Genomic DNA, 27,865 nt, shown 5'->3' with positions numbered 1-27,865 from the left:
CAGTCGTGTCCGACTCTAGGGTTGCGCGCTCATCTCGCTCAAGAGGCCGGGAGCCGGCGCTGTCCGAAGACACTTCCGGGTCACGTGGCAAGCGTGACGAAGCTGCAACTGGCAAGCCAGCACCAGTGCCGCACACGGAAACACCGTTTACCTTCCCGCTATAACGCGGTACCTATTTATCTACTTGCACTTAGGGGTGCTTTCGAACTGCTAGGTGGGCAGGAGCTGGGACTGAACGACGGGAGCTCACCCTGCCGCGGGGATTCGAACCGACCTTACGATCAGCAAGTCCTAGGCATTGAGGTTTTACCCACAGCGCCACCCGCGTCCCGAATATCAATATTTATATGTGAGCATAAAAATGGGCACGTTAATGTTCCAAGGACACCACTGGTAGCAGCTAGCAATGGATAATGATTTCAAAACTTGGTATGAAGGGCACAATTAAGTTTCATACAGAATAGTGAGAAGTTGTCCAAACATAGTTATCTGGCTAAATGCAAGCATAAATCATAACTGTAGAATTCAGTCTACAATGAAATGTTTCATGAAACAATTCTCCCTGCCATATAAACAAGTGCAGCAAAACATAAGCATTATTTTTCTCTTCTTCCTTCCCCCTCTCCCAAGTTATTTTTTTCTGTTGGCTTCTCTTGGAAATTCTGGAATTTTCTTAATTTTATGTATGACAGGAATGTCATTGCAGAGCCTTTGGTACTGGATGGGTAAAATCACGTAACTACAAGGCACAGTAGCATATCATAATCTGTTTGGATGAATCAACTTCTCATGTTGTTGTGGCAGTGAAACCCCACCTTTTCAGGAGTTGAGATAGCATCAACAGTGGTTTGTGCATGTATGTGGGAGAAGTGGAGTGTCCTCCAGGTGGTGGTGCTGCACAGAGAGGTGGCAAGGCTGGAGCAACTCCAAGTTGGTGGCAGCTCCACAGATGCACTGCCAACCAGAGCTCTCCTGACCTCGTTCCCTCCCAGTTATTCTAGCACTGCCACCAGCACCTCTGCCCCATGCATGGCTGCTAGATAGTAAGCGTACAATTGCTGCAATCACATGGGAAGATGCTTCACACAAACAACTTATGCTCACCCGTAATCAGGCCTCTGACCATTAAGAAACCTTTTACCAGTTATCTTATCTTTCTAAATGGCTAAGCCCTGCCAAGGGGCCAAGTTTATCGCTTTAAGAGCATTCACAGCTTCTTTCTGAGATTAGAGAGATGATAGTTATTTTAGCTCTAGAACGGATATTATTCCATTGTAAGACAGGCTATAATATAAATCTCAACTCCCACCCCCTAAACCCAAATCATGCATGCATAGGGTGTTACCTGCAACCCCAAGTCTTAATGCATTATAGGACACCAAATCCCAATGACTTAAGTATGATTAACAGTGCAGCTTGATGCCTTACCAGCCAATTAAAACTTGCATTCTAGCTTCCTTCAATTATTAATTACTACATAAAAATAATGCTAATAGTCTGTAGCTCTCCCTCAACACTTATGTTTGGTTCTTGGCACAGTATTATGCAAGGACAATGAATTTTTTTAAGTCCAAAGGCAAATAAAATCATGAAAAGGCTGCACAATACTGTGTAGAGCAATTTTCTCTCCACCAATGGCAGATCTATCAGAGTAGCATTTAAGAAGATATTCAGTAAGCTTATAGCTATTTTTTAATGGTATTTGTTATTCCAAAGTTTAAGCACAGCATGCAACTAGTATCAAAATAGAAAGCTTTCTAAGCCAGATATATGAAAACAACACTTATGAAATTAAAAACAAAATGTGTTTCTGTGGAAATCTTTAAAGTAAGGGTAATTGTACAGGCACACCTAATCAATTATTGCTATTTTTCTACTGTACACAAAGCTAATCTTCAAGCCATAATTTAACTGGGATTCATTTAGAAGGCTTCAGAACATTACAACACAAAGAAGGTACAGTAACAAACCTGCCTGACATCTACACAGCATGCACCCGTCTCTCTAGAAACCAGCAGCTGCCCTCCTTTTTCTAACTTGAAAGCCAGTATGATCTTACCACCTAGTGCTGCAGGAACATACAGTATTCCAACTAAAGGCAACCCTTCCATGGACTTTTCTACCAAAACCAGCCAATCCATTCTCCTAAAAATTTAATATAATTCTAGGGTTTAGGAAACATGCAGGTTTTCTGGTTTCATACAGTGGTGAGAACACCACATTTTACTTGAAAACTGTCACCCTTCAGGAAAAGCAAAGTAGAAAATGAAAAGCGTAAATCCAAGATTATAGATACTAAATCCATAAATGCAGTAACGAAACTCTACCTGTCCCTCTATTTTGGCTTTATTTATTATTATTATTTTAAAAAAAACATGGACATGGTAGCTGGGGGGTCGCTGAAGTTTTTCTAGTGAAAAGGAAGGGAGGCAGAAATATTTAGTTATAAGGTACTGACCTGGCAACTTTCAGCTTAGTTAGACCTTACTGAGTGGAGCTATATAATACACTTCTGAAAGATGAAACTCCTCAGTTTAGTTGATGTGCCTTACATCTCTTCCTTAAGCATAGAAATAGTTATATTTCTAGTCCTAAGGGAACTTTGCCAACTTCTCTCTTTAATTTCACTAAACAAGTGAACCACAGAGTTGGGAGATGCCAAAACAAACAAAACCCAAATCACTTACTTTAAAGGTTTGTGGGAAATCACAAAATTATAGTATTAAATTAGAGATAGAGAACCTGAAGCCTTACAGATATTGTTTGACTCCAACGCCCATTACCCCCAGCCAGCAATGATAGGAATTGGAGTCCAACAAAATCTGGAGGGCCACAGGTTTCTCTACCCCTACATTAAACCTCTTTTTGGGAAGAGAAGAACTGGCTGAGAAAGCTTCACTTAACACTTTAAGCATATTTTAAATCAACTTTTATGTTTCTTGTGGAATCAAAAAAGCATGTATGGCTGAAAATACTTTGCTTTTATTTAGGAGGATTTTTCTCCTCTTTTTGCAGTTTACACATTCTGGGCACAACTCTCATCACTTCACAAGGAAAAAAACTGAAAAAAATGTAAAGTACCGGAACTGCGGGAGGCTAAAGTCACCACACAGAGATACCAATTCTTTCCTCACTAGGGAATCCCATAATACTTTGCGTGTCAGTGATTGACAGCTGTCAGACTGAACTGATTGACAGGCCGCACAGCACAAAACTGTAAAATCTATCCACTTGTTACAAAACAGAATACATAAAATGGTTACAAGAGGCTTTGGGAGAAAAGAAATAATTAGTTTCAGATGCAAAGATAAACACATTTATTTAACACAAAATCTTGTTTGATGTAACTCATGCAACATAAAAGAATTTACTTATTAACTATTCATTTTGATAATGGCTAAGATGCAACAATAATGTTTAAGCCATGATTATAGATTAAAACAAGTAGAGTGCAATTTAGGCTAGTTCTAGGTTATACATGTTCACCTCTAGAAAGCTAATCATTCTGGTGCATATAGAGTTGATGTACCATAGAGTCTAAGGGCACAATCCTGTACATATCTATCAGAAGTTCCACTGAGTACAATGGGGCTCAATATCAGGTAAGTGGGTAAAAGGACTGCAGCCTATGAGACTGAGCAGTGCATCAAGTAGTTGCTGGGCTGAATCTCATGCCTACTATGAGTGGCCTTATGTGAGTCACTTGCCTTTATTTTCAGTTCCCTAAGGGGTTCCATCAAAGGCAAGTGTGGAACAGATGCTTGCTCACACAATAAGGCAGCAGTGGAGAAGTGAAATACCCAATATGTGGGTGGAAGTCCGCTCGGACAATGTTGGATCCTACTCAAAGGATTTTCTGATTATTATTTTTTGCAATATTAAGATTTTTGCATTTTGCATTTTGTTTTCCATTCCTATACAGCAGGTAACTTTTGCCTGAAAGTTTTGCCTCTATCTATGCTACTTATTGAAAGGAAATTATATTAGCTTCACTTAAGGAGTATGTAAGGAAACAGAAATCCCAGAAATGATTAGGTTTCAAAGGTGTATGCTAGGACACTGAAGAAAGTTGCTGCATATTTTGATGCTAATGCTTGTTGAAGATACTTTGTAGCATCCACCTTCCCCCAGTGATGTGCACTTTGTCTCTTGTATTGACAGTGCAGACAAATGACATTTGAAATTCATTAATCTTTCATAGGCGACCTTTAATTCTGATAAGTAGTCATGCTAAGATACATTTACTGGAAGATTAAAAAAACCACTGAAGTGTTAGCATTTTGAAATTTGCCCACAAACAGTTCTCAAACCTTGCTTGCATCCCTGACAGAATGGGTATGTAATGGTCTGCTTGGAGTTTATCAGTCAGACATTTGTCCCCCCCCCACCCAAAAAAATATATCTAGGATTTTAAAACCTAGATAAGAATTTAGAAGAAAATTATAGTACATTTTCTAGAACATTAAACTTATTCCAAATTTAGAAGAAAAAAGAGAGTAAAATGACCAACCCCACACCTCCAAATAAGATACAAATGCTTAAACTGGGGGGGGGGGGACAAAAGGAAAAAATAATTTGGGGGAGGGGGTGAAGGGCAAACCTAGAAGACTAGCATGGGCCCTTCCCCAATCCTCCCATTATGCTATTTTCACATCCTTGATATAAAAATCTTACCTTCTCTCCTCTGGTCTTCGAATCTTCTTTTTCCTTCTTTCTTGCTGCTGTGATAAACTCATTAAACAAGGCTTCCCGGTCTTTCATTTTTTCAATTGCTTTGAATCGTGAGTCTTTAGCATGCTTGGCTGCAAATTCACTAAAAGTAGTTCTGTAACAAAATGGCAAGTGTACTGATTTGGCCGGGTTTTCGTAGACGGAAAATATATTCAAAAGCACAACTGTGTTTTGGTTCTGTTGGAATACATACACTAAGCACCAATATATTGGTATCCTTGCCACCGTTGAAGGTCCAAGACATAAAGTTTGTCTTTTTTCTTTTTTAGAAAGTTGACATGAACCAGCTAAAACTTTTTTTAAAAAAATTGCACACTGAATGCAGTTCTTCACATATAACATAATCCTTGCAGAAGACAAATTCCATGGTCAATCTGTCCTGATACTTCATGATTATGCAATGTAAATTTAACAATGCTCTTTTGCCACCCAACACTGCCAGAAATAGAACTGGCATGGTACAAAAATTCAGATTCTTTTAATACTGTGAGCAAGGACAGTAGTGTCTGAAGGGTTTCCCACCCTTTCTCCCTGCAGTTTTAATTATTAACAGTACTCTCACCTCCAGGGCCAGATTCCAAATCTCAGATGTGCAGTAGATATAGTACTGCCACTTACCTCGAAAAAAACAAACACTACTGTGCTTTTTCCAAGGTCTGATGCTAATCTGGCCCCAGGTTTACGTGAGACATTATAATCCTACGAATGTTTTCATCTCAGCATGGAAATAATTAGACTTGGGCAATCCCGCCTAATGTTGCTGTAGGGTAAATTAAAACAAGAGAATAATTGGGTAGCTTATTCAACTGACTGGAAGTGAATGTAAACCTAAACTAAAGAAAGTGAGCTGCAAAAGCAAGACTGGACATGGATTTCTGAGCACACAAAGCACAAATATGATTTTTAAGGAATGCAAACTTCCAAATGGGCACTGTTACCTTGGATTAAAAAAGGGAAATTAGTTAACAAGACTTGCAGGTCCTTTGAAGATTGGTTTTAGTCAACAGTGGGTAAAGAAGACAAACATAATATATAAATGATATATACTTCTGTGTCCTTTGGGGTGCAAAAAAGTAGTAAGAAACAATTAAGGCTAAGTAAGGAAAATGGTTACACTAACAAAGCAATTATTTTCAAGCTCAGTACTGTTCAACAAAGATGGGCAACCTGAATCCCTTGACCTTATTTTATGTGGCCCACAGCCTAATTTCAAAAGCTCTTTGCAAGCAATCAGTTCAGACTGCTGGGAAAAGTGACTCATCACTCCCTAACAGTCTGCTGGACAGGCAGGAAAGAGGAGAGAGAGAAAAGGTGGCATCAGAAAGAGAAAAAATGTAGTCTCAACCACCACTGGACCTGGCCCCACCCACATATGGCGTGTGGCCTCCAACTGATTAATCCTGGGGGGATGCGATCCCTGACAGAAAAATGGTTGCCCACCTAATATGTGTGTTTAGGGTAACCATTTGTAGACATCAAGTTAATTCAAGCAAAGTAGCACAACTTCTGAAGAAACATTTGGGTGTTTCACTGCATTTTACTGAAACCACAGTATTAACCTAAAGCAGACAAACATGTAATGCAAAGTAAAGCCTACCTAGTTTACACAAAAAGAAATACTTTAAAAGGAAATGATAACTACATACTGTTGAACAATATATTGGCAATGTCTTGCTTACAATGTAACTGAATTATGGAAACCTATTTGGTAATGAATAAGTAATATAAAATTATTATTATTATTATTTATTCAATTTGTATACCACCTTTTCTCCTTAGATTTCAGGGCGGTTCACATCCTAAAATTACAAAGCAAAGTAGAGAGAATCCACCAGGTCCTTTCCCCATGCTGACTATGGAATAGCTTATGGAAACTTGCCTGTCATAGCTAGGGCTCATTTGCATATGTAGTTTGCTTAAGTAAAACAGACAGCTTTTAAAAAATACTACTCAAAGTCACAAACAATTCTGGTACTAATATGTTTCATATTTACATAATGCTGGAAAAGAGTAGAAGTTCCCTATTATATTCTAAACAGTAATGTTGGTGTTTTCACAGCTAACGAAGATGAGGAAACCTACAGATTGGAGGACATAGCCTGTGAACATTTAGGGCAAATAAATCCATCTTCCACACCTTGCCAAGCATTTGGGATTGCTTCATATCCTGAAATAGCCAGTGTCATAAAATTTGGATTAAATGACAGTAAACATGCAGAGGATAGTACTGGACTTCAAGTAAAACCAAGTCTAGCAGTACACAGTACCTGAAAATGTAGGAGGAAATATTCTTACCTGGGATTAATCTTCGCTTCTTCCATCATTTTCTTGAAATCTTCCTTAGCCTGCATTATTTTATTTTTCTTCTCTTTGCGCTCTTCTTCTGCCCTGGTTTTCACATACTGATCAAATACCTACAGAAACACCAGAGTATACCATTTGGAGCATTATCACCCTGTAAGTGGGGAGAACTCCAAAGGACAAGTCAAAGGCTAGGATGCATCATTTGCAGTAATATGAGAAGTTACCATATATGACCCCAAGAGTATCACTTCACTAAGCTTGGACTCACTGAAATATTCCTCTCTATAAAAACTTTTATGTAAAGCCATTCAACATAAATTTTAACACTGTTCTTTAGGGCACCAAGTAACAATCACAGCAGCAACAGTGCTGAACGTAAAATAGTTGGATGCTTAAGAACTGCTTCCTTCCATCAGGATGAATTTCTGTATTTTTAAATTGCACAGAGGTCTTCATTAGATAATGGCATGTACTTTGATAGAGCTATATGTCATCACTCAAGCTGGGATCAAGCCCATCTTGAACAATGCGGCATGGAACAAGGGGGTCCTTGCAGCTCAAGCAGCCAGGAGAGGAGGTGAAGAAGGGTATTGCCAAAGATACTGCTACATACGGAGACAGTGACATATTCTTCTCTATCAAAGCCAAAAAGTGTAATTCTCACTAAGAGAAGCTAATATATAAGAGAAGCTATCAGAAAAGAGCCAGCTCTTTCTTCTTTCATACCTCATAGCCAGCATTTAAGAATGCTCAATAACCCTAGAAACACTTTTATGGCTATATTAATGCAATCAAATTATCATTTATTCATGAGGACACAGTATCCACACTTATAACTAGTTAGGATAGGAGAAAAAACTCCCATTTAACATTGGGCTATATGTGCATGATTTAATATGAGAGACATACAACTGACCACCTTTGTTCAGAAACTGGTGGTTCTACCAAGTCTCAGCTTCTAAAAAATCACTCTGGAGATGAAGAAATTAAAACAGAGTACATAAATAAATCCTGATTGTTCCCTTTTGCAAATTTTACATTTCCCATTTATTTTCATCTTTGTAGTAAAAGATTTCACACAAGAATATTTTGAGTATGAATAACATATTCAGGGTTTCTTTGTCAAATACTCCTGTTAATATTTTTATACAAATCTCTGCAACAATTATGGTTTGGGGGTGTGGGGCTTCGTACCTAAACATACATTTGAGTTTGAAGCTTTCATTTCCCTATAGAAATTGTCAAGTTCTCTTTCTTAAGAAATACCTGGAACCTTACCCTTTCCCCACTCCATTCCCTAAACATTTGTTATCTGAAACTCCAGATATCACAGAATTCACAGGCCAGTTGTGTTTACCTGTAGGCCTTTATTTTACCTGTTTTCTTTCTTTAGGGTTAAGAAGCAGGTAGCGGGGATCAAAAACTATCTTGTGTAGCTCCTTCTCCCAAGTAGAAAATGCAGAAACCTTTTAAAAAAATAGAAAGGGGTGGAGTGGAAGAGAGGAAAGTGCTGATTTTCTTAGCAATTAAATTCACCCAAAGACAAGCAAGTCGTGCTATTTTGCTTGAAACCTACAGGACATCTGTTAGAGAAGAGCCATAACTGAAACCCTTACAGCAGTTTCATCACTAATAGATGACAAGCTCCAGGAGGTCAGCATCACAAATTTCCACACTAATTGGCTCCAAAAACGTCTACATAATTACACAGAACTAACACACATCTAATTACTCATTAAAATAGCCACTACTGTGTGACATTTAAAAATTGCCACATCAAAAGAGAGCCTTGAAGTTCTCTACTCTGACTTCCTATGCTGCCTGCATAGCTCTTTTTCTAAATGATCCAATGTCTCCCCCGCCCGCCGCCACCCCAAATAAACCCAAAGGTTTTGCACAGAAATTGTCTTTGGAGCACTTTTAAAAAGACAGGTTAACAAGGCAAACTTATAACATTTCATGGAAACTGCATTGGAAAAATCACACTGAAAGCTGATATTCTTTACTCTAACAAGAGAATTTTGAAATCAATTGCAAACATATGCGCCGCTCTCCTGTCCCACCCATACCAAGGCTCCAGGAATAGCAATGATAGTTGCCAAAAATGCTCCACTTCCCTAAACTGCCCCTGAAAAAGACAACTGTTGTGGGCTTCATTTTGCATGAAAAAAATATGCTACTGAAATCCATAATTTATCTTCAGTACACATACATAGGTAACAGACACACTCTTCAAATGTGAAACTATCGTAGTATAAGGATTTGAACAGAAGCCCAATTTATCCAACTCCCCAAATTAAGATTACACACCCACACAACTAGTTGTGTGCAACAATCCTACATCACAGAACTTCAACAGGTGAATAGGTGTGTGAGAATGTGTGTGTGTTTCCCAATGGCATTTACTTAATGTGAACACTAGTTTTATCTTTGACCAGTTATTCTGCACATGTGCCTTCTGAACAATCAAACAACAACAAATTATCAAAGCACAGGACATCCTTATCATTAGCACCATACAGAGTTGGAATATCTTATTAGTATACAGATAACCAATATCCTTCAATCCTAATAACAGTATGCAGGAATAACTTGTCAGTGAAAGAAGAACAATATAGGAACTATCAGATTTTTCCATTATTTGGGCTAAAATGTCAGTGTAATCAGGAAACACCAAGGTTGACTTAATACAATAATAGTTTCTGACCCCTCTTTCAAGTAGCATGTCCTTGAACTGTTTCATTCGCGCTTCCAGCGGGACAATTGCTCTCTCTCGAGCTGCTTTAATTTCAGCTTCCATGGCAGCCTCCTTTTCTGAATCAATGTCTTTGTTTTCCTCCTTCCTATGAAAGTGAAGGCATACAAGACTCCATTAAAAAAAATACAATTAAATCTTTAGCTTTACATCACTTTGGTAACGTATGTTCAGGGTGGATTCCATCCAATGCATTCTATTCAATGCACAGTGGAACCAGAGACTATTTAACTTGGCCCAATACCCCCCCAAACAATTAATTAAAAAATATGATTGAGCATACAACACTACTTTGGGCGTACTGCAGACAAGCAATCTCACTCAATATAGTGACTACAAAAGCCACTGTGCAGTGTGGGAAACTTAGCTTTCCACACTGAGTTGAGCCCCAGTTCAGACTTAAAAACTTTAAAGCTCAGAAATTCATGCAGTCTATCCTTCCATACACAACTTACTTCCGCTTCTTTGCTTTAATAGGTTCATCATCATTTGTTTCATCTAGCATTTCATGCTCTTCTTTTACTGTAAGAGAGGCCTCTATTAGCATCCCTATAGGTACAGTTCAGGGGGAAAAACACACCACTTATATTCGCTTGTTGTCTACATAAAGGTAAAGAATGCATCTCATGTTAATTTTAAGACATGCAAAGTTAGTCTATGGATACACATTAGAATCTCAATAAAGAATGCAATATTCCACTGTGAGGTTTTCCCCCACAATCAATAGGTATATTAATTTTATGAAATAAAATTAAACAACAAATAACATTTGATCAATAATGTATGCTTCCCAAAAAATAAATAATAATGTATGCTTCCAATTAATATCTATAATTTTTTTTAAAAATCCACTCTACCATAGCTTCCAGAACATAATACATACCAGCCTCAGAGGCAGAGGCTCAAATCAGATAGAACAGCCAGTTATGGCTTGGTGTGAAATCTTGTTATTATTTATAAATTTTATATTCCACCCTTCCTCCCAAAGGAACACAGTGCAGCAAACACATAAGCGACACAGTGATTTTTTTAAAAATAAAAAAACCTGTGAAATGTTGAGCCAGACTGAACCATGTAGATCAGGAATGACACTGTAGTTATTCTTGTGGGATGCCAGGACTCTGTTACAATGTGAGTGCTGCAGTCAGCAAGGTCTCTGAAACTAATTTGCGCCGTGGCTCAGCTATGCCCAAGCTTCTTGGTAAGACTGCAATGTATTTTGTGAGGTATGTAGTGTATGTATATACAGAATAAAAAGCACTTCAGTATTCCAAGTGTTTACATTGGAAATCTCACTAATACTTTAGCACCATCCAACCAAAAAGGCCAAATCAAGCTCATAGATGTGATGAACCACTGCCTGGTTTCCAGCTGCATCTCCAACATCACAGAATGGGGTCCTGTATCTCCCCCCGCCAAAAAAAAATCTCATCATCCCAGACCACCAGCCATGTTTCCCTAACTTTGTTCTACATGCCGGTGGATTTAAAGTAGAGGGAATTGTTGAGTGAAAGAAAACATTAGCTTTTGAACCAATGGGAGATATCAAATATAGAGGACCTGCACTTCCTAAGATTATGTAAATATTCACATTACTGAATATATGCTTAGCCTACTTTTAGCAATCAAAAATGATTTAATTTAGTCACAACTGAGTCCCAGAAATCATGCATTGATCAATAACTTTTTCCACTGCAGTTCTCTCTTGCTTCTAAATAAGCACAAAATATCTCTTGCTTTGAATAAGCACAAAAAATTGAACCTGTAAGTATATTCAAAATTGCAAAATAACCAAGACGAAGAATACTGTTTTTATTCTTACTTTGTTTTTTCACTTCATCTATTCCTTTTTTGTGTGGAGGCTCCTGAATAATTTTATCCACATCTGCTCTTCCAATTAAGTCATCTGGTCTATCCCACATAGACAGACGTGTGGTAGGGTTGTAAAAGAAAACCCTCTCATCACCTGTCCACACCACACACCTACAGAAAAGCCACAATCAATCAATAGTTTATCAATACTCTATCAAAGTTTGTTTAACCTATAAGCATGCTTTCAGTTAATAAAATACAGAGGTCCCAATGCCTTTGTCACATGCTCTTAAACTCCATAAAACAACACTGTCCTAAGCATGCTTACTCATAAATAAGCAACACTGTATTCAGTGGGCTTATTCCCAGATAAATGTGCATATGATTATAGCCAAGATCAACAGCACTTAATTATACCTGTCTGTACTAGAATGTTTTATAAACAGAAATTAGACTTACGATCACTGCTAACTGCTGGTCAATCTCATACAAAAATAATGTAAAGCCGATTTTTTCTTTATTCAACATGAAATGTATAATATAAGCCTATTGCTAACATTATTGATTGATTAAATCATTGTAAATCTAACATTAATTTTATATTAGAAATAAACAATGCATAAAATGTTCACTATGGATAGAATGCACAGATTTAAAAGTAGTACTTATATATTTACAGTTACAGGTAGGTCTGCCTTAGTAGAAAGAAAATTTAAAAATTCCTTCCAGTAGCACCTTAGAGGCCAACTAAGTTTGTTATTGGTATGAGCTCATACCAATACAAACTTAGTTGGTCTCTAAGGTGTTACTGGAAAGATTTTTTTTTTATTATATATTCACACTAATCAATCTGAGGGGAAAATGTTACTTACCATGGAGTACCAGGAATAGGGGTAGTAGCGACAGGTTTTGCTTTCTGAGCTGCTTTTTCTTCTTCCGTCATTTCTTCTTCTTTTGGTTCCTGGTGAGAGATCAAAGGTAATTTAAAACCAACTGTTGCATTTATAGTGAATTGACAAGAAGGATAAGGAGGAACTATTTAAAATCAATTGGAAATAAAAAGTAATTTGGAAATCAGTGAAACCCATGTGTAAGAAAAGTACACATAACTCATTTTATGTTTAACACACACTAAGGGCAACATCCTAAGATGCCCACCTGCTTTTGCACAGTGGTTAATCCATCTGTGAAATGGGATGTCTGGTTTCTTTTTGCCCCTTTCCACCTGCACCCCCATGTGCCCCAAAATCTGCTCCAAAGTAATATAAAAGCTGCCAAGAGTTACTACTTTCAAAACTATGCAATAACACTTTGTTTTCATGTTTATGTTCCTAAATGTAAATCAAGTTTTCAATATTTAAGGCACTGAATGTGTGCCTTAAAAACTGTGGACTGTATTCAGCTTGTTTTTACTCAGAATATGCATTTGAATTAATGAACCTAGGTTGTCATACTTATTCAAATGGTTGACGCAAAGTATGATTAACATTGGATACAATCAAGTTTTTCAGCCATTGAAGACTATCCACAATGCTTTACTTTCTAAGTAATTTGTAAAATCAAATATTGCTTCTAGTTAGTTCCTAAATATAAGAACAACCTATTCACGTTAGAGAGCTGTCAATATGCTGCCAATATGCTCTCAATATCCAGACCAAAATGTGCACATTTTCTATTTTATTTCAGTTTACTTAAATGCATCTTCCACTTCATTCTACTTGATCTGCAGCTTTGTTTTCACAAACCAACATAAGAGTATTTAAATACAGCAAAATTAAGCTGTAGGTTTCTCATGTCTTTTACCTCTTTTATAAGTTCCTTGATAGGTTCAATTTTGGGTTCCTCCTCTTCAGTCTCCATAGGCAAAGGGTCTTCGGCAGGCTCCTTAATGCTTTCTTTCATCTTCTCTTCTACTTTTTCTAGGGAAAAGCATTGTTTTTTACCTTCCACTTTCTGTAAATTCAAACTTAAGTCTCTTATCAGCATAATTATTCATAATGAAAAGTACATTTGAATGCTAGTGTTTTCATTTTTGTCAGAATTTTTCTCAACTATGGACATGTATCTGTGATTATACAAATTATTAGAGCTAGCAGAATGACACTGGGTGGCTATATTTCTGCTCCCAGACAGCTACACTTTTAGGTGCTGCATGATGCTGTTTAACATCTATATGAAGCTGTTAGAAGTGGTCATCAGAAGATTTGGGGTATGGTATCATCAGTATGCTGATTACATCCAGCTCTATTTTTCTGTTACATCCAACTATAGTGTGCTGTGCAATTTCTCAATTTCTTGATACAGTGGTGGACTAGACAAGACCCAATACTGAGTCGGAATCCTGGTAAGATGAAGGCCTTGTGGGTGGTTTCCCAGTCCAGAAATCCAGAAAATCTGCCTATTGCCAACACAGCTGCATTTCCCTGAAGGAACAGGTATGTAGTCTGGAGAAGCTCCTTGGAGTTCGAAGAAGCAGCTCTTTGTTTTCACTAGGCAGTCTGGTTTTATTTAAAGCAACTGTTATTTACAGTCTTCTACTTATATTTCCAAAAGAAATATATTTTCATACTTTCTGTCTTTCCAAAATTACCATGGATATACAACCGCCTTACACTGGTTATCTATGGTAAGGATGGCAATCACTTCTGTAATCAGCAGATACCACAAGTACTTTAGAAAATAATTCTGAATGTTTACACAACAAGGATGAGATAATATAGTGGTATTCTCTTGCTACTGATATGTGGAGATTTATATTGGCTCCAGGACTACTGTTATGTCTTTGTCCAAACTAAGACAGTTATCTATGCTGCAATTCTAATCTAGTTTGTTCTTAGCAATAAAGTTGCTGTTTTGTTAGGTATCCTTTGGGGCCTGCCTCCTTCTCTGAAATAGTATGAGATGGTGTCAGAAACCCAAGCCTTAAGTGTTACAAAAATTGCTCAATTTCCAGCCCCAGAAAGCTTCAACAGACCCTCAGAATAACCAGTCTGGCAGAAAAGATTTGATTGTTGCTGCACAGCAACATTGTGCTACAATGAGATAGGAGAAATTAGACTCAGCTCCCTCATGTTTAAATCCTTCACCTTTATTAAGGAAAACCAAGGATTATTAATTTTATTTAATTATTTATTTGATTTCTTACCCACCCTTCATCATTAAGATCCCAGGGCAGGTTACAGCAATTTAAAAATACAATTTAAACAAATTACGGACAAGACAATAAGATAGGTACTGAAAATAACTATGCAGAGCAGATTTGGTTAATTTTTTATTCTTAAGTGTAATATAGTTTATGAGGTGGAGTATTTCCACCTGAAATGTCAAAGCCTAGAGAGTCAATGGAATTCCTTTTTTAAAATTCATGATTTGGGGAGCAAAAAAGAAGAGCTTATCAGTGACAAATTTATAGTGCTAGGCATCCTGTACAAAGGACTCTCAAAGAGTCATATCCTTTTCACACTGCAACAGAAATGCCAAGGCCAATAAGAAATGGTTTAAAAAATCTAAATAGAGAACATGAAGCAACCTGGAGATAGCTACTAAATAGAATTCTAGAAATCATCCATCTGTAAGACGAAATCCATAAAAAGCAAATACTTGGAGACTCTCAAAACAGCTGGCGGTAGGCTCCAGGGAAAAAACAGGCCTTTCTCAGTTTAGACAAACGGAAGCTGAGAGAAACCGCAGCCTGGCGGTGGAGGTCTGCTATCCAGGAGCCCAAAGTCACACATGCAAAACTGGGGCATTTTGTAACAGTGTGCCATATTAAGACAACAAGAGAAGCAACGAACTTCAACTGTGAGCTAGTAAGAAAGGGAAAGACTGTAAAAGAAGTAGCATACTAGCGGAGGTGGGACATTGAATCATCCCATCAGCTTTTCTGAAAGACCAGCTCCACTGGACTCCTCCTGTCCCTGAACTGTTTCCATTTATGCTGGTTATTATAAGAGATGCAGAGCTTGCTTCCCCCCAACTTCTGACTCACCATGGCCTTTTCTTTCTGCGTCATGTTTTTTAGATCGTGGGTCTGTAGACAGAGAGACTTTTGTTTTAACTGTATGTAAGACATACAGTGAGGGATGTGGGTGGCGCTGTGGATTAAACCACAGAGCCTAGGACTTGCCGATCAGAAGGTCAGCGGTTCAAATCCCCGCGATGGGGTAAGCTCCCGTTGCTCGGTCCCTGCTCCTGCCAACCTAGCAGTTTGAAAGCACGCCAAAGTGCAAGTAGATAAATAGGTACCGCTTCGGCGGAAAGGTAAACGGCATTTCCGTGCGCTGCTCTGGTTCGCCAGAAGCGGCTTAGTTATGTTGGCCACATGACCCGGAAGCTGTATGCCGGCTCCCTTGGCCAATAAAGTGAGATGAGTGCTGTAACCCCAGTCGGCCACGACTGGACCTAATGGTCAGGGGTCCCTTTACCTTTACCTTTAAGACATACAGCAGGTTTAAAAATGCTAGAAATAAGCACAAACATTCATCAGCCAATTTGTCTTTTAAATTTTGCAAAGCACAACATTAGCTGGTCCAAAACTGAACACTATACCTTTCTCCTTCAGTTCTTGAGGCTTCTCCCATGTTGATTCCAGTGTCCTATTATTATAGTAGTAAGTCTTCCCATCTGCTGTTTTGTACTCTGTCCATTCAGAGACTGCTGTTGCTCCAGCCAATGTAGCAGGTGAAGCGGCAATAGCAACCTGAGGATGGATCATAGGTACAATAGGAGGAGCCATTCCTGGCAAGACACCTACATAAGAAGGAGCAATAAAAAGGCAAGTACTGATAAAGTAACATTTTGTGAATCCAAAGCATCAAACTGAAATCAGCATATACAGTGGCTTATTAATGAAACTGAAGCTATCAATACTGGAAGCTGGGACATTTCTTCTAAGCTGTAGTTCTGTGTTAGTACACTGTACTTGCACATTGCCTAATCACTACTGCCCTGTATACCCAGTCATGGATGGCACAAAATGTAGTAAATATTTGATGAATCTTGTGAATTTGCACTATTTTTTAAGTGCTGAGAATGAAGTTATTGCTAATTCCATACACTATCATAAGAATCAGCATTAAAAGAAGATGGGAAGGATTTACTGCTCTTCAAAGTGGTAACACTAACAAAGAGTAGTAAAACAATAAAGTCAGCTTCTTCAGTACAGATGTAGCATGATTATTAGGAAATCTTCTTAGTTCTCTCTATTTAATGGTCATGTGATCCAGCAAAGCAGACCCACACATGCAAGCAGAGCTTCCCCAGTGCCATGGAAGGGGAGAGAGTCCTGCACACTTACTGAGCTCCTTCAAGCACTGTCAGGAGCACCCAATCTTAGAAGTCAGGATCACATGTTTAGGTGCCAATACAACCCGGGATTTTGCTTTCAACTTTGATTTTTGGATTTTAAAGTTAAAATAACAGATGGTTTAATGCAGCATGACTCTAGTTTTTTTGTGAATATGTAAGGTACTGACAACAATCTCCTTTTTGCATGAAAACATATATATCTAGAACAGCCTTTAACATGTAAGTTTAAACATAGACACAGACACACATACACAAGCAACTAACATGCAAACAAAGTCTGATCACTGTACAAATAGCAGGAGGGGGGAATCAAACACTGTATCCCACATACGAAAGCAAAAGCAAAATATGGTTATGGAAGAGATTCACATGAACAGAGTAGTCTAACTTGCATAAGTGTTGTTTTTTTTAACTAATTAAGCTCATAGCCAGTTAATTGGGGGGAAATCTTGCTGACTACATGTGAAATCTGTACTTGTAAGTGTATTTTGAAAATAAAGATAAGAGATCCAGTTATTTGGGAAAAGCAAATAAAGGTAAAAACAACAACATTCACTACCATGCCAACTTACAGACAAAACAGACTAAGATGGTTTAAAAAAATTACCGGTCTTGGTGGTAGCGACTGTCTTTACATACGGGCAGCTGACTATTTGCATCATTGCTACACCTGTAAAATGGATAAGCAAGCATGTTGGAAAGCTGCCACTGCATGTCAGCTACCACTGGGAATCTGAGTAGTATCAATTTTCCTGCTACAAATTTAGCATGCCATTTTTTTTTCAATGGCAGTGGGAAGCAAGCAGGAAGGTCTAAAATGCGTTTCCCTTTTAGTATAGTGATTCCAGATCAATGACAAGTTCCTGCAATAATCTCGGCTTATACTGAACATGAGGACTTAAATGACAATGCAGCCATCTTTTTTTAAAAAAATGAGGGAATGATGCAGGGATTTAAATTCAGTGTGGTCAAGCTTCTCCACCCCCTTGTGAGACAATGCTATGAAAGGTCATACTTATCTTGCCATATTACAGCAATCTGTCCAGGATTAGTGCAAATAGCTCATTTAGCCCAATCCTATGCACATTTACTTGGAAGGAAGCCCCATTGTGTTCACAGGACTGAAGCCTTAGGAATGTATTTGGGGGAGCAGGGGGAGAAGAATGGTGGTGTTGAGAAAGCAAATTATACTAGAAGGCACAGGAGTATCAGTCTGAAGAGGGAAAACAGGCAAGGTTGAAGGTAAGGTAGTGAATGCAAGTAAGGGATAAGGTAACAGGCCCCCTCCAAAAGAAGAAAGGAAACAGAGAAGTTGAGTTGATGGCTCATTAGTTGCCTATATATGCTCTCCCTTGTATCTTCTCTCCCTTCTCCCGCTCCTAACTCCATTCCGGAGCCAAAACAAATTACAAATTAGCTCTTTAAAACACTACCCTAGCCACACAGAAGAGTCCCATGTGGCAAGGTAGGCTTACGTTTAAAGGACGCCTCTTAAGTTTATTCATTGAAAAGAGCAGTCAAGAACTGTTTTCCAAGTGAAAAATGTTGCTGACAGGTTGCATAGGATGGGACACCCAGCAATTGAGGAAGGAGGGGAGGGAAACAGGGTTGAAGGGACATTCCAGACAAGAGATAATTTAAAGAGGTACCAAGTTTATAGTACCTTCTAACACTAGAAAATGCAAGAACGTAAACCCTTCCCAAATTTCTTTTAGAATATTTTTACTCCCATATTTTGAGATGCACAAAATGAAATTAAATCCCAAGTTCAAAACAAACAAAAAACAAAGTTTCTTCAAGAGTGTCCAATACAAAAACATTCAACTATCATTCATGGGTTTTTGTATTGCATTAGTCTTCCAGAAAATATCTTTTCTAATAATATTCCCAAGCTTTATTCATGCATGGAACAAAATGCACAACTGCCAAGTCAAGCAAAATATTTGCTGATATATGTTAGGGTGTATTTACGTTACAAATTTGCAATGAATGCAGAGGTTAATCTTGTTAACCATGTTTTGAATATGCCTGAAAATTAAGTGTAGAGCTGCAATCCTAAACAGATTTACTAGAGAGTAAGTATCATTACAGTGTGAGTGACTTTTGCATAAGTATGCATAAGACTGTGCTATAGAAAGATCACTGAATCTGGGCAAGTTTTTGTTCAGAAAGATTTTTGAGAAAAGTAGCCATTTCCACTGTCAAACTTGTCATGTTAAAATGTACCAGTAGCTTATAGTATATAACTATAACTAAACACTTAAGACTGTTTAGTTAAGGCTGTATAGTTAAACACTATAACTAAACACTTAAGGCTGAAGGGGAGGAAATAATTCGAACAGGTGCTTCTTTACGTACAATAGCAGTACTGACAATGTGAAATACATTTTCAGTATTTGAAAATGTTACTGGATGTTCCAACCTCTCCTATTTTTTTCTTAGTGCATTAATATTCTAACTTGCCTTGTTTTTTATGCTACGAAAAGACTGTTTAAAGAAGGCACATGGGATTCTGCCTATGGAAACAACAAAAACTACACTATTAATTGGATCAAGACTTGCAATCAGCAGCGTTCTGCTCACATTGGAGGAAGATGGTGGAATTTTCACTAATTCCTCCTTCCTTCTGTATCTCCTGTTGTTGCTGTTCCTGTGCTAGGTAGTTTCCGCTGCTTTACCAATCACGTTTATACTTTTCAGAATAACTATTGGAATTTCATATTGTATATTTTAAGATCTCAGAGGTTTCACTATTAAGACAGGCAACTTGGCCAGTAGCACTGAAGCCAAACTAGAAGAGTTTCATGAATTTGAAAAACGTATCTTTGTATAAATGCCCACATATGTCACTGGCACTAGACATAGCTTTTATAAAAAGTTAACCTTTTTTCAGTCAGCTGAGGTGACTTAAGAATCCTGGTAATGCTAGAATCCTAAGTAGGGCTTAAACACAACAGCCTTTTAAACAGGGGTGGAGGTGGAGGAGAGTATTCTTTTTGTTTGTTACTATGCATTTTTGTATTTTTATATTGTAAACTGTGCTGTGATCCTCAAATGAACAGCAGTATAGAAAATTTTATAAATAAAAAATAAAATAGACTACAGTAGTTATTATATACTAGCAAATTTTCAAACACACTTCCCACATAGGTCCAAGATTCTGTCTTCAACCATATAGGCCTGAAATTATTCCAATTTCAGAATGAACTTTTTGGCCCGGCCAAAAAGTACTTGTGTATGTGAGTACCACCAAATCCTCTCCCTGTCTGCAACACAGTCTGTCTTTAAATTCTAGGGGTACAAGTGATGGCAAGAAAGGGAGGACACCAAGGGTGGCACCATGGATTTGAACTTTTTTGCACTGACAGATAATTAAACCCTATCTTTGAATTTATTAATTCATTTTATACTGTCCTTCAATGAAAGTTTACTGATTCCATCTGGTAATTACCACTTGGCAAGGTAACAACTAAAGTGTATTTCTTTTGCACTCAGTCAGTTTTACTCTATCAATTACAAATATGCATACATTAATAGCTGCACTGTAATATGTGACTCAACAACTAATGTTTTGAAGAGCTTGTATAGGTAATTAACCAGTTTAATAAGAGTTAATTCACCAAAGCAGCTATTTACTTCAAGACAGTAGTCTACTTCTACCAAGGCATTGCTTATTTTAAAGTCAGTAAAGCCTAGTATCACATTCTTAGGGTGCAATCCTAAGCAAGTCTACCCAGAAGGAAGCATTCCCAGGTAAGTGTATATAGGATTGCAGCTTAAGTAACAAAGACAGGGTGAATTTCTTCCAACCATGAACTGTTAAACCAATAAATTGTGTTTGAAGTATAATATGTATTCATTCCAAAAAAAAGTGTTTTACATGACTTCTTGCCAATAAAAATAAATTCTGGAATATATTTTTTTACTCTAAAAAGCCTGTCAGCTAACTCCAAATTTGTTGAAGAATATATTTTAAATGAAGAGGATTCAGGCAAATTCCATACACAGTAGACACATGAGTGCAAACAAATTGACAACATGGACATGTGGCTGGCAAGACAGTCATAGTATCTCAATTTACCTGGAAGTGGAATAGGCATGCCAGGAAGAGGAACACGAAATGGAGGTACCATTACTGGTGGGAAAGCAGGAATTGCTGCTGTCGGCTGAGGTACTGCATGAGGTACTGCAGGAGGCAAAGTCTGTGGGACTGGCTGGGGTACAGTCTGCACAGATGTAGCAGAAGGAGCAGAGGTTGAAACACTGACTGAAGGTGTGGCAACTGAAACAGCTGAGCTGGGGGTCTGGTCTTGTGTTGTAGGTGCTGATAAAGAGAACAAACATCCAAAACCCTATATCATACATGTATATGCTCCATGTTTAATACGATTCACCAAGATTCCCTTGTAAATAATGCCAAGTTCATTATGCTCTCATAAGTAATTTACAAAACTATGCACAGTTTACAGAGAGAGGCCACTTAAGAACTTGCAAGTTATTTCATTTTAGTATAAACTTCAATCTTAATGCCAAGATTACCAAGGTGCTCTGCTAGTGGAGTCACCAAGAGGTTTCTGCTGCAAGGATCAAATAATGAAATAATCTCTGCAGCTGCAAAAATTTACCATACACACGCACACTCACCTCAAACAGCCTAGGCAAATTTCTGAAAATAGCTGATAATGGGTTTTTTCAGCTTTCTTCAAAGGATTAAGATTTTATTTCATTTCCACATTTTCCATAAAATGCACCTAACAAACCTCCAGAGCAGTGGCATGAGTTTTCTGTTGATTCATCAAACAGCAAATAAAGTCATTTGAACAACTGATGTATTAGGAACTTACATTGCTCCTAGTCAAAATAAAGAACAAGGAAACTACACTGTACCATTGCAGAGTGAAGGTACACTTTGTAATACAAAGCAAAATTCTGAAACACTTCAGCATATGCATGGCCACAGAATAATGCAGATACTGTATATTCAATATTTCCCTCTATAACTCAGACTGTAAGCATTCTAGAATCCTATAGCACCTCCAAGTGGTGCAATAATTTAATATTAAACTCAGTAGCAATTTTACTTACTGGAAACTGTTTGTGAAACAGACGTCGTTGTGGTACTAGTAGACGTTGTAGACGACTGACTATTTGATGATGGAGATGGAGATACTGATGCAGGACTAGTAGTAGTAGGTGTGGAACCACCTACAGCTTGAGCTTGGGCTTGAGCCTGGGCCTGGGCTTGAGCCTGGGCCTGAGCAGCAAGAATTGGTGTCAGTTCAGACTGCTGAATAACTTTCACTCCATCAGGTTTGGTCCATGCTGACTCACGTGTCCGTGCATTATAGTAATAAACCTAGAGGCAAAAAAGACAATTTTATGCTACTGTACATAACCTAGTTTTTCCATTCACCTTTCAGATTCCTACCTGATAAAACTCTCAAAATCAATATAATTGTTAGAAATTTTTCTTAGTATTCTGAAGGCTTTACAATACTACACAACCACCTTAACAAATAAGATTGTGAAGGATGCAAGCCTAATCCCCTGATCAATGCTGCTAGAGGGGATTGGGATTCTGCAGACGTGTCCATCCACTGAGCACGATCCTGCAGGGGATTCTGCTGCCATAAAGGTTACCACTGTGCCTGCCAAAACTGTGGGCAGTTGTGAAGTTATCCATGACATGGGGCCCCAAATCAAGGTGCGGCATGCAGAGCAGGGCCAGCCATGGAATCACTAGGCCCCTGGGCTGGTCCTTTTACCAAAGAGGGGAACAATTCAGACCCCCCTGTGGTGCCAATCTGAAAACTTCAAATACACACCTTCTGCCTTTCCCACCAAGATGGTTGTATCTTCAGTGCAGCAAGACAACAATTACCGTATTTTTCGCCCTATAGGACGCACTTTTCCCCTCCAAAAATGAAGGGGAAATGTGTGTGCATCCTATGGGGCGAATGCAGGCTTTCGCTGAAGCCTGGAGAGCGAGAGGCGTCGGTGCGCACCGACCCCTCTCGCTCTCCACGCTTCAGGAAGCTATCCGCAAGCCTTGCGCGCCCGGTGAGAGTTCCCACAGGTGCCAAGGCTTGGGACGGCAGCCTGTTCTGTGGGCTGGGGTCGGGGGAAGCTCGGGCTTCCCACCCCCCAGTCCTGCGGCTGGGGGGGGGGAATAAAATTCTTTTATTCATTTCCCCCCCAAAAAACCAGGTGCGTCCTATGGGCCAGTGCGCCTTATAGGGCGAAAAATACAGTATTACTATTGTTACTATGGATAAATCTTACCTTTCCATCTGGAGTTTTGTTTTCTACCCAGATCTCTTCAGTAGGTGGCATTGTTGGTGTTCCAGGGGCAGAGACAGGTGGCATCCCTGGAGGAAACATCATACCAGGAGGTGGTGGCATATTTCCCATTGGAGGAGGCATGAAAGGTGGTCTCTACAAACATATGCAAGAGTAAAAATATTACAAGGGATGTTCAAATTCACAGTGCCTTCATAACTAACCAAATCTATCCAGAAATAAGTCCTTATGGGATGTATCCAACTAAATCACTGCATGCACAGAACATCTTCCCCAAACACAACAGAACTTTCCCAGCCTCTCCTCCCCTTGCATGCCTCCCAGAACTGTTCTGGAGGTTCTCCCAACCACCCAGAGCATATTTGGGGGACATGCAGAAAGAGATACTGTCCTCATCTCATACATATTTTTACCTGTAGATGTGGAGGTCCCATAGGTGGAGGAATTCCTCCTGGGGGTGGCATTGGAGGCATATTTGGATCAAATGGAGGACGTCCAAAAGGAGGCCGGGGTGGTGGTGGAGGGCCTCGCATCATACCAAAAGGTGGAGGTGGGCGCATAAGAGGTGGTGGGCCTCTCATGACAGTATTTGGTGGAGGAGCTGGTCCACGAAATCTCAGTGCTTGCTGTTGAGCCATTCTGTGAGCAAACCAAAATGAACAGTTTTGTCTTCAAATTATTTGATCAACAGAAGGGAATTGGTGTTACAAGTGAACCAAAACATTGTGACAAAGTTATCATGAACCCCAAACTGTTTGGGAGACTTTGTCCTCACAATTTAAATGACTTAGAAAGCAGTATCTAGACTGGGGATACTTCAAATGGAAAGGCACTGCACAAGCTTCCCTCCCACAAGCCTACATACAAGTCACCTCAAACGCAAGGTGCAATACCCACATCTCTCCTGTATTTATATATATCCAAGACATGGACAACTGATTTTAATAAATACCAAAGCACCCAATAGTTTCATAATGTGAATGGGTGCACACCACACACTTGGATGGGAACATCTACATCCTTTTCACTTGTAGGCTAAATCAGAATTTGGGAATGCTATCCCCACTGTGCCACCCAGCCCTCTACAGAGGTAGCTTAGTAAATGTATATATAGAAAAAACGTTCACCTTTGCAACCAACAAACGCTCTTCTGATGCTCTCAGGAAAACAATTTTGCCCACCATTTAGTGCCAGTGCAATACCAATGTTGGCATGATGACTCAAAATTGAAAAAAACAAAGGTTATAAGGTGGTGAACGACAACAGACAAATAATTCAACACTTAATATTCAACCTTCTAATTTTGGAAGTTGCATAGCACAGAGGTGTTTAAGAATTCTATTGTTGTATATAACTCGTAAATTTGTGATGTAACACTCAGTGGCCACTGCCAACTCCACTGAGATGGTCAAGAGCCACAGCAGATTTTTTTTGTGATAAAGCTATTAAGAGTACATAATGTATGCATATTGCATGAGTTACAAAGGATGCACATATGTAAGGATTTCAGGTTATGCCTTTAGAACTCAAGCAAGTTTGGGCCTGAACTTTTCCTATCACAGCTCACTTTAAAAGGAAAAAGCCACAATGCAGCTATGTAAACTGACACAATGTGCATGTATTTTGTACATGTAAAATATAAGTCATTTAAAATATATCTTATAAATAGGGGTGCCAAGACTGAACATTTTCACTAAGGAAGGTAATTTTCCAGTTCTGGAAAAATATTGTCTACAGAACTGATAGAATTTTATCACAGCACATGCATAGGTAATGAGAATTTGCAATTGGCCTCCATTATTTGATAATAATGAACTTGTGAAATGGAAAATATTATGCGGAAAAATAAAGCACTGAAAAGTTTTCTGCCATGCATTTGTGTATGGGAAAAACTGGTTGCCCACATCCATCCTGGGAAGGACAAATTGGCAGAATCCAAGAGAAAGCAAAACTTTTAGTATTTCTGAGACATATAAGTTATTTCATTTCAATTCATACTGAACATAAAAGGCCTCCTCTAGAGGTTTCTGAGAGGAGGAAGGTCTGCGGCCTGCTAAAAAGCACAGTATTCTAGTGTGATAGGGGTCTTCCTGCCCCCCCTCTACCTCCAGTATCCACTACTGTTGCCATCTACCCAAAGTCTGGAGTAAGAGGGAGAATAAAGGCTGGCTACAACTTGGATTGAGGGCTTCTTATCTCTAAATCCTCACTGCTTTCACCACTGCTGCAACAGACTGGAGAAACAGCCTGGGCCGAAGAGTACCAAGTCCACTATATATGCATAGTCAGGCCTTGTTTTGTTTGTCATAATGGGCCATTTCAAAAGGACAATGCCTTTTTCTTATGATGCACAACAATTAAATTGGAATAGAGACTGCTGCTATGAACACTAGAAGTTAAAAATACTATCTGGGTGAGTTTTTCCACTACTCTTATGATTGTTAGTATTTGCAGTGGAATTTCTGGATACAGTGAAAGTCACATTGTACTGCAAATTACCAAAGATGCAGTATATGCACGCAGGGGAGCTGGGTGAAAGAGCAAACTGGACACCTGCACCTTTAATAGAAGTGCAAAAGACTTTCACCAGCTGCTGGAATTATTTCTTCTGCATGACTATTGAAGGTGAAGCAGCCCTGTCTTCTTTTTCACGTAGCTGCAACACAGACAAGTACAGATTTCCCACTTTAAACTGGGCTGCTTCATATGTTTTGAGTGGAAGAGGGCTGGGGTGGTGGCACAACTTCAGTCTCAGTTATTCCGTTTAGTCACTAATTACGCTTAATATGTACATTTTTAATATTTGAAATTTTTTTACTTGTAATTTCTTAATGTTTACAAGTAATATTTTTCTGTTAATTACATTGCTTTAAATGGTGGATCTTTACTGTATTTCATTTGAAGCTTTGAGGAAAGTTGCAAACCCCTTACAGATTCTTTTCCAGGAATACAAAGCAGCACAGAAATGACTTTAATAATAAACACGCAAGTATTTCCATGTAAGGAAAATCGTCATGCATGCGTTTTGCTCTGCATCCATATGTTGGGAAGCTGCCATTCGACACAGCTTTCCAACACATGGATGCCAGAAGCGTACCATGCAAAACACAACCCTATATTAATGTCACATGTCAGCTTCACGGTATTTCCTACGTGGGAAAGCTTCCTTAGGCAGGACCACTGTTAACAAGTGAAGTATTCCTTCTGGTTATTTGGATAAAACTTTAGATGTGATCCGGACAACCTTCTACGCTTGCATTTCAAGTTCAAGTTTTTCACACACACAGAACCCTGAGGGGCTTCTCCTCCTCAATGCAGTCTGGTTACATGAACATATGAAATCCTGCCTTACACTTGAGGCAGCCCCCGGCTTCATTTAACTCTGCACAGAATAGATTTAACAGGTATCTGCTGCAGATCTAAGGGTTGTTTTATTTCCTCCCCTTGCCTTCCTCAGATCCTCTTTCCTGCTGAAATACTGAGGCCTTCCACATGCACAGAGAGGCATGCGCTCTCAACTACTACTGAGCCGCGGGCCCCCAGCTGAGGCGCCAGTTCAAGAAGGAACTGGGGAAGAGGGAACCACGCATCTCCTCCGCCGCCCGCCGCTCTTGATACGTCAGCGTGTGTCCGGGAGCCGCCATTGGCAAAAGCCGGCTGCGTGTGGGGGAGCAGCCAACAGACAAAACGGGCATCCCGTCCCCAAGGCTGAAGAGCCGTTGGAAATAAATAAATAAAACAAGCGAGCATGGAGACGGTATTACTCTGGAATAACGGCGGTTAAAGCGGTCGGGGCGCTGAGCGGGAATCTCACCAGGGGAGGAGCGAGGCTTGAGGTGAAGGGCGGGAGGGCGGACGGCCCGGGGGGGGGAGCCCCGTGAGGGAGCGGAGGCCGAACGGCCGCTTCCGCCTCGAGACGAAAGGACGGAGGGGGGCGGGCCCGGCGGCGCGAAAGCGGAGCGGGAAGGGCGCTCGTGCCCCCTGCGCTCGCTCTCTCTCTCTCCCTCGCGCGCGCGCGCGCTCACAAAAGGCCTCGTGCTCCCGGCTCCTCCTGCCAACCCCTTCCTTCCCCCCGCCCGCCGCCATTCCCGGAGGAGGACTTGGCCTTACCTCATCTCATTGTTGTACCGCTCCGCCGCCCCAGCGTCCCCTTCGCCGCCGCCTGCTCCGCCACTCGCGCCGCCGCCGCCGCCTCCTCCTCCTCCTCCTCGTTCCGCCATCACCAGCCGACTCTGCCGCCGCACACGCCCACCCTCGCCAGGCCTCGCCGCCTCGTCAGTGGCTGCCAGGTGCGTCAATCACATTACGGCGTCCCGTCAACCTCGCCTCGATTGGTGCCTGTCGCCGCCGATTTTGAATGAGAGGCGGAAAGCGAGTAGTGACTGGCTGGTTTGGCTCAAAGAGCATCAAGCGGCGCCGCTTGAACGCGCCCTCCTGCGGCCCGCTCGCTTGCACGTCACGTGACCTATAACCCGGAATTGACCTGGTTTACCTCAAAAAAAAAGTCTCTGACCACAGAGATAAGAAAATAAAGGGACGCATCCTATTCTTCTGATACAGAACTTCCGGGTGTATGTTGGAGAAACCATTTTTTCAACCTCGCGGGGTCTGAAGTGAGAGCAGTAAAAGTGATACAGTAAAATCACAATTTTAATG

General features: G+C 39.8%; 1 protein-coding gene across 16 annotated transcripts in view; it reads right to left on the bottom strand.

Annotated features, from left to right (window-relative positions):
* The window catches only part of TCERG1 (transcription elongation regulator 1), a 36,041-nt gene extending 8,557 nt beyond the window's left edge, over window positions 1-27,484 (bottom strand). For 2 of the 16 annotated variants that reach the window (XM_083599136.1, XM_083599121.1), the window contains exons 1-15: window positions 27,320-27,484; window positions 23,623-23,848; window positions 23,192-23,344; window positions 21,995-22,265; window positions 20,991-21,233; window positions 17,517-17,579; window positions 16,151-16,351; window positions 13,406-13,521; window positions 12,475-12,563; window positions 11,613-11,773; window positions 10,246-10,339; window positions 9,743-9,878; window positions 8,412-8,501; window positions 7,027-7,145; window positions 4,675-4,825 (exon numbers count right to left, since the gene is read on the bottom strand). In XM_083599136.1, coding sequence (XP_083455262.1) covers window positions 4,675-4,825; window positions 7,027-7,145; window positions 8,412-8,501; window positions 9,743-9,878; window positions 10,246-10,339; window positions 11,613-11,773; window positions 12,475-12,563; window positions 13,406-13,521; window positions 16,151-16,351; window positions 17,517-17,579; window positions 20,991-21,233; window positions 21,995-22,265; window positions 23,192-23,344; window positions 23,623-23,848; window positions 27,320-27,429 — 2,223 coding nt within the window. In that variant the 5' untranslated portion in view covers window positions 27,430-27,484. Of the gene's footprint in view, window positions 1-4,674; window positions 4,826-7,026; window positions 7,146-8,411; window positions 8,502-9,742; window positions 9,879-10,245; window positions 10,340-11,612; window positions 11,774-12,474; window positions 12,564-13,405; window positions 13,522-16,150; window positions 16,352-17,516; window positions 17,580-20,990; window positions 21,234-21,994; window positions 22,266-23,191; window positions 23,345-23,622; window positions 23,849-24,336; window positions 24,472-27,023; window positions 27,209-27,319 lie in introns of those variants that run through there. The other 14 variants (XM_083599128.1, XM_083599127.1, XM_083599126.1 and 11 more) reach the window with 12 other exon arrangements.
* Window positions 27,485-27,865: the final 381 nt, after the last annotated feature.

This window comes from Podarcis filfolensis (genome assembly GCF_964270895.1).
Source record: "Podarcis filfolensis genome assembly, chromosome: 2".
In the NCBI taxonomy this organism is placed as follows: domain Eukaryota; kingdom Metazoa; phylum Chordata; class Lepidosauria; order Squamata; family Lacertidae; genus Podarcis; species Podarcis filfolensis.
This window is presented reverse-complemented; position numbering and strand designations above follow the sequence as displayed.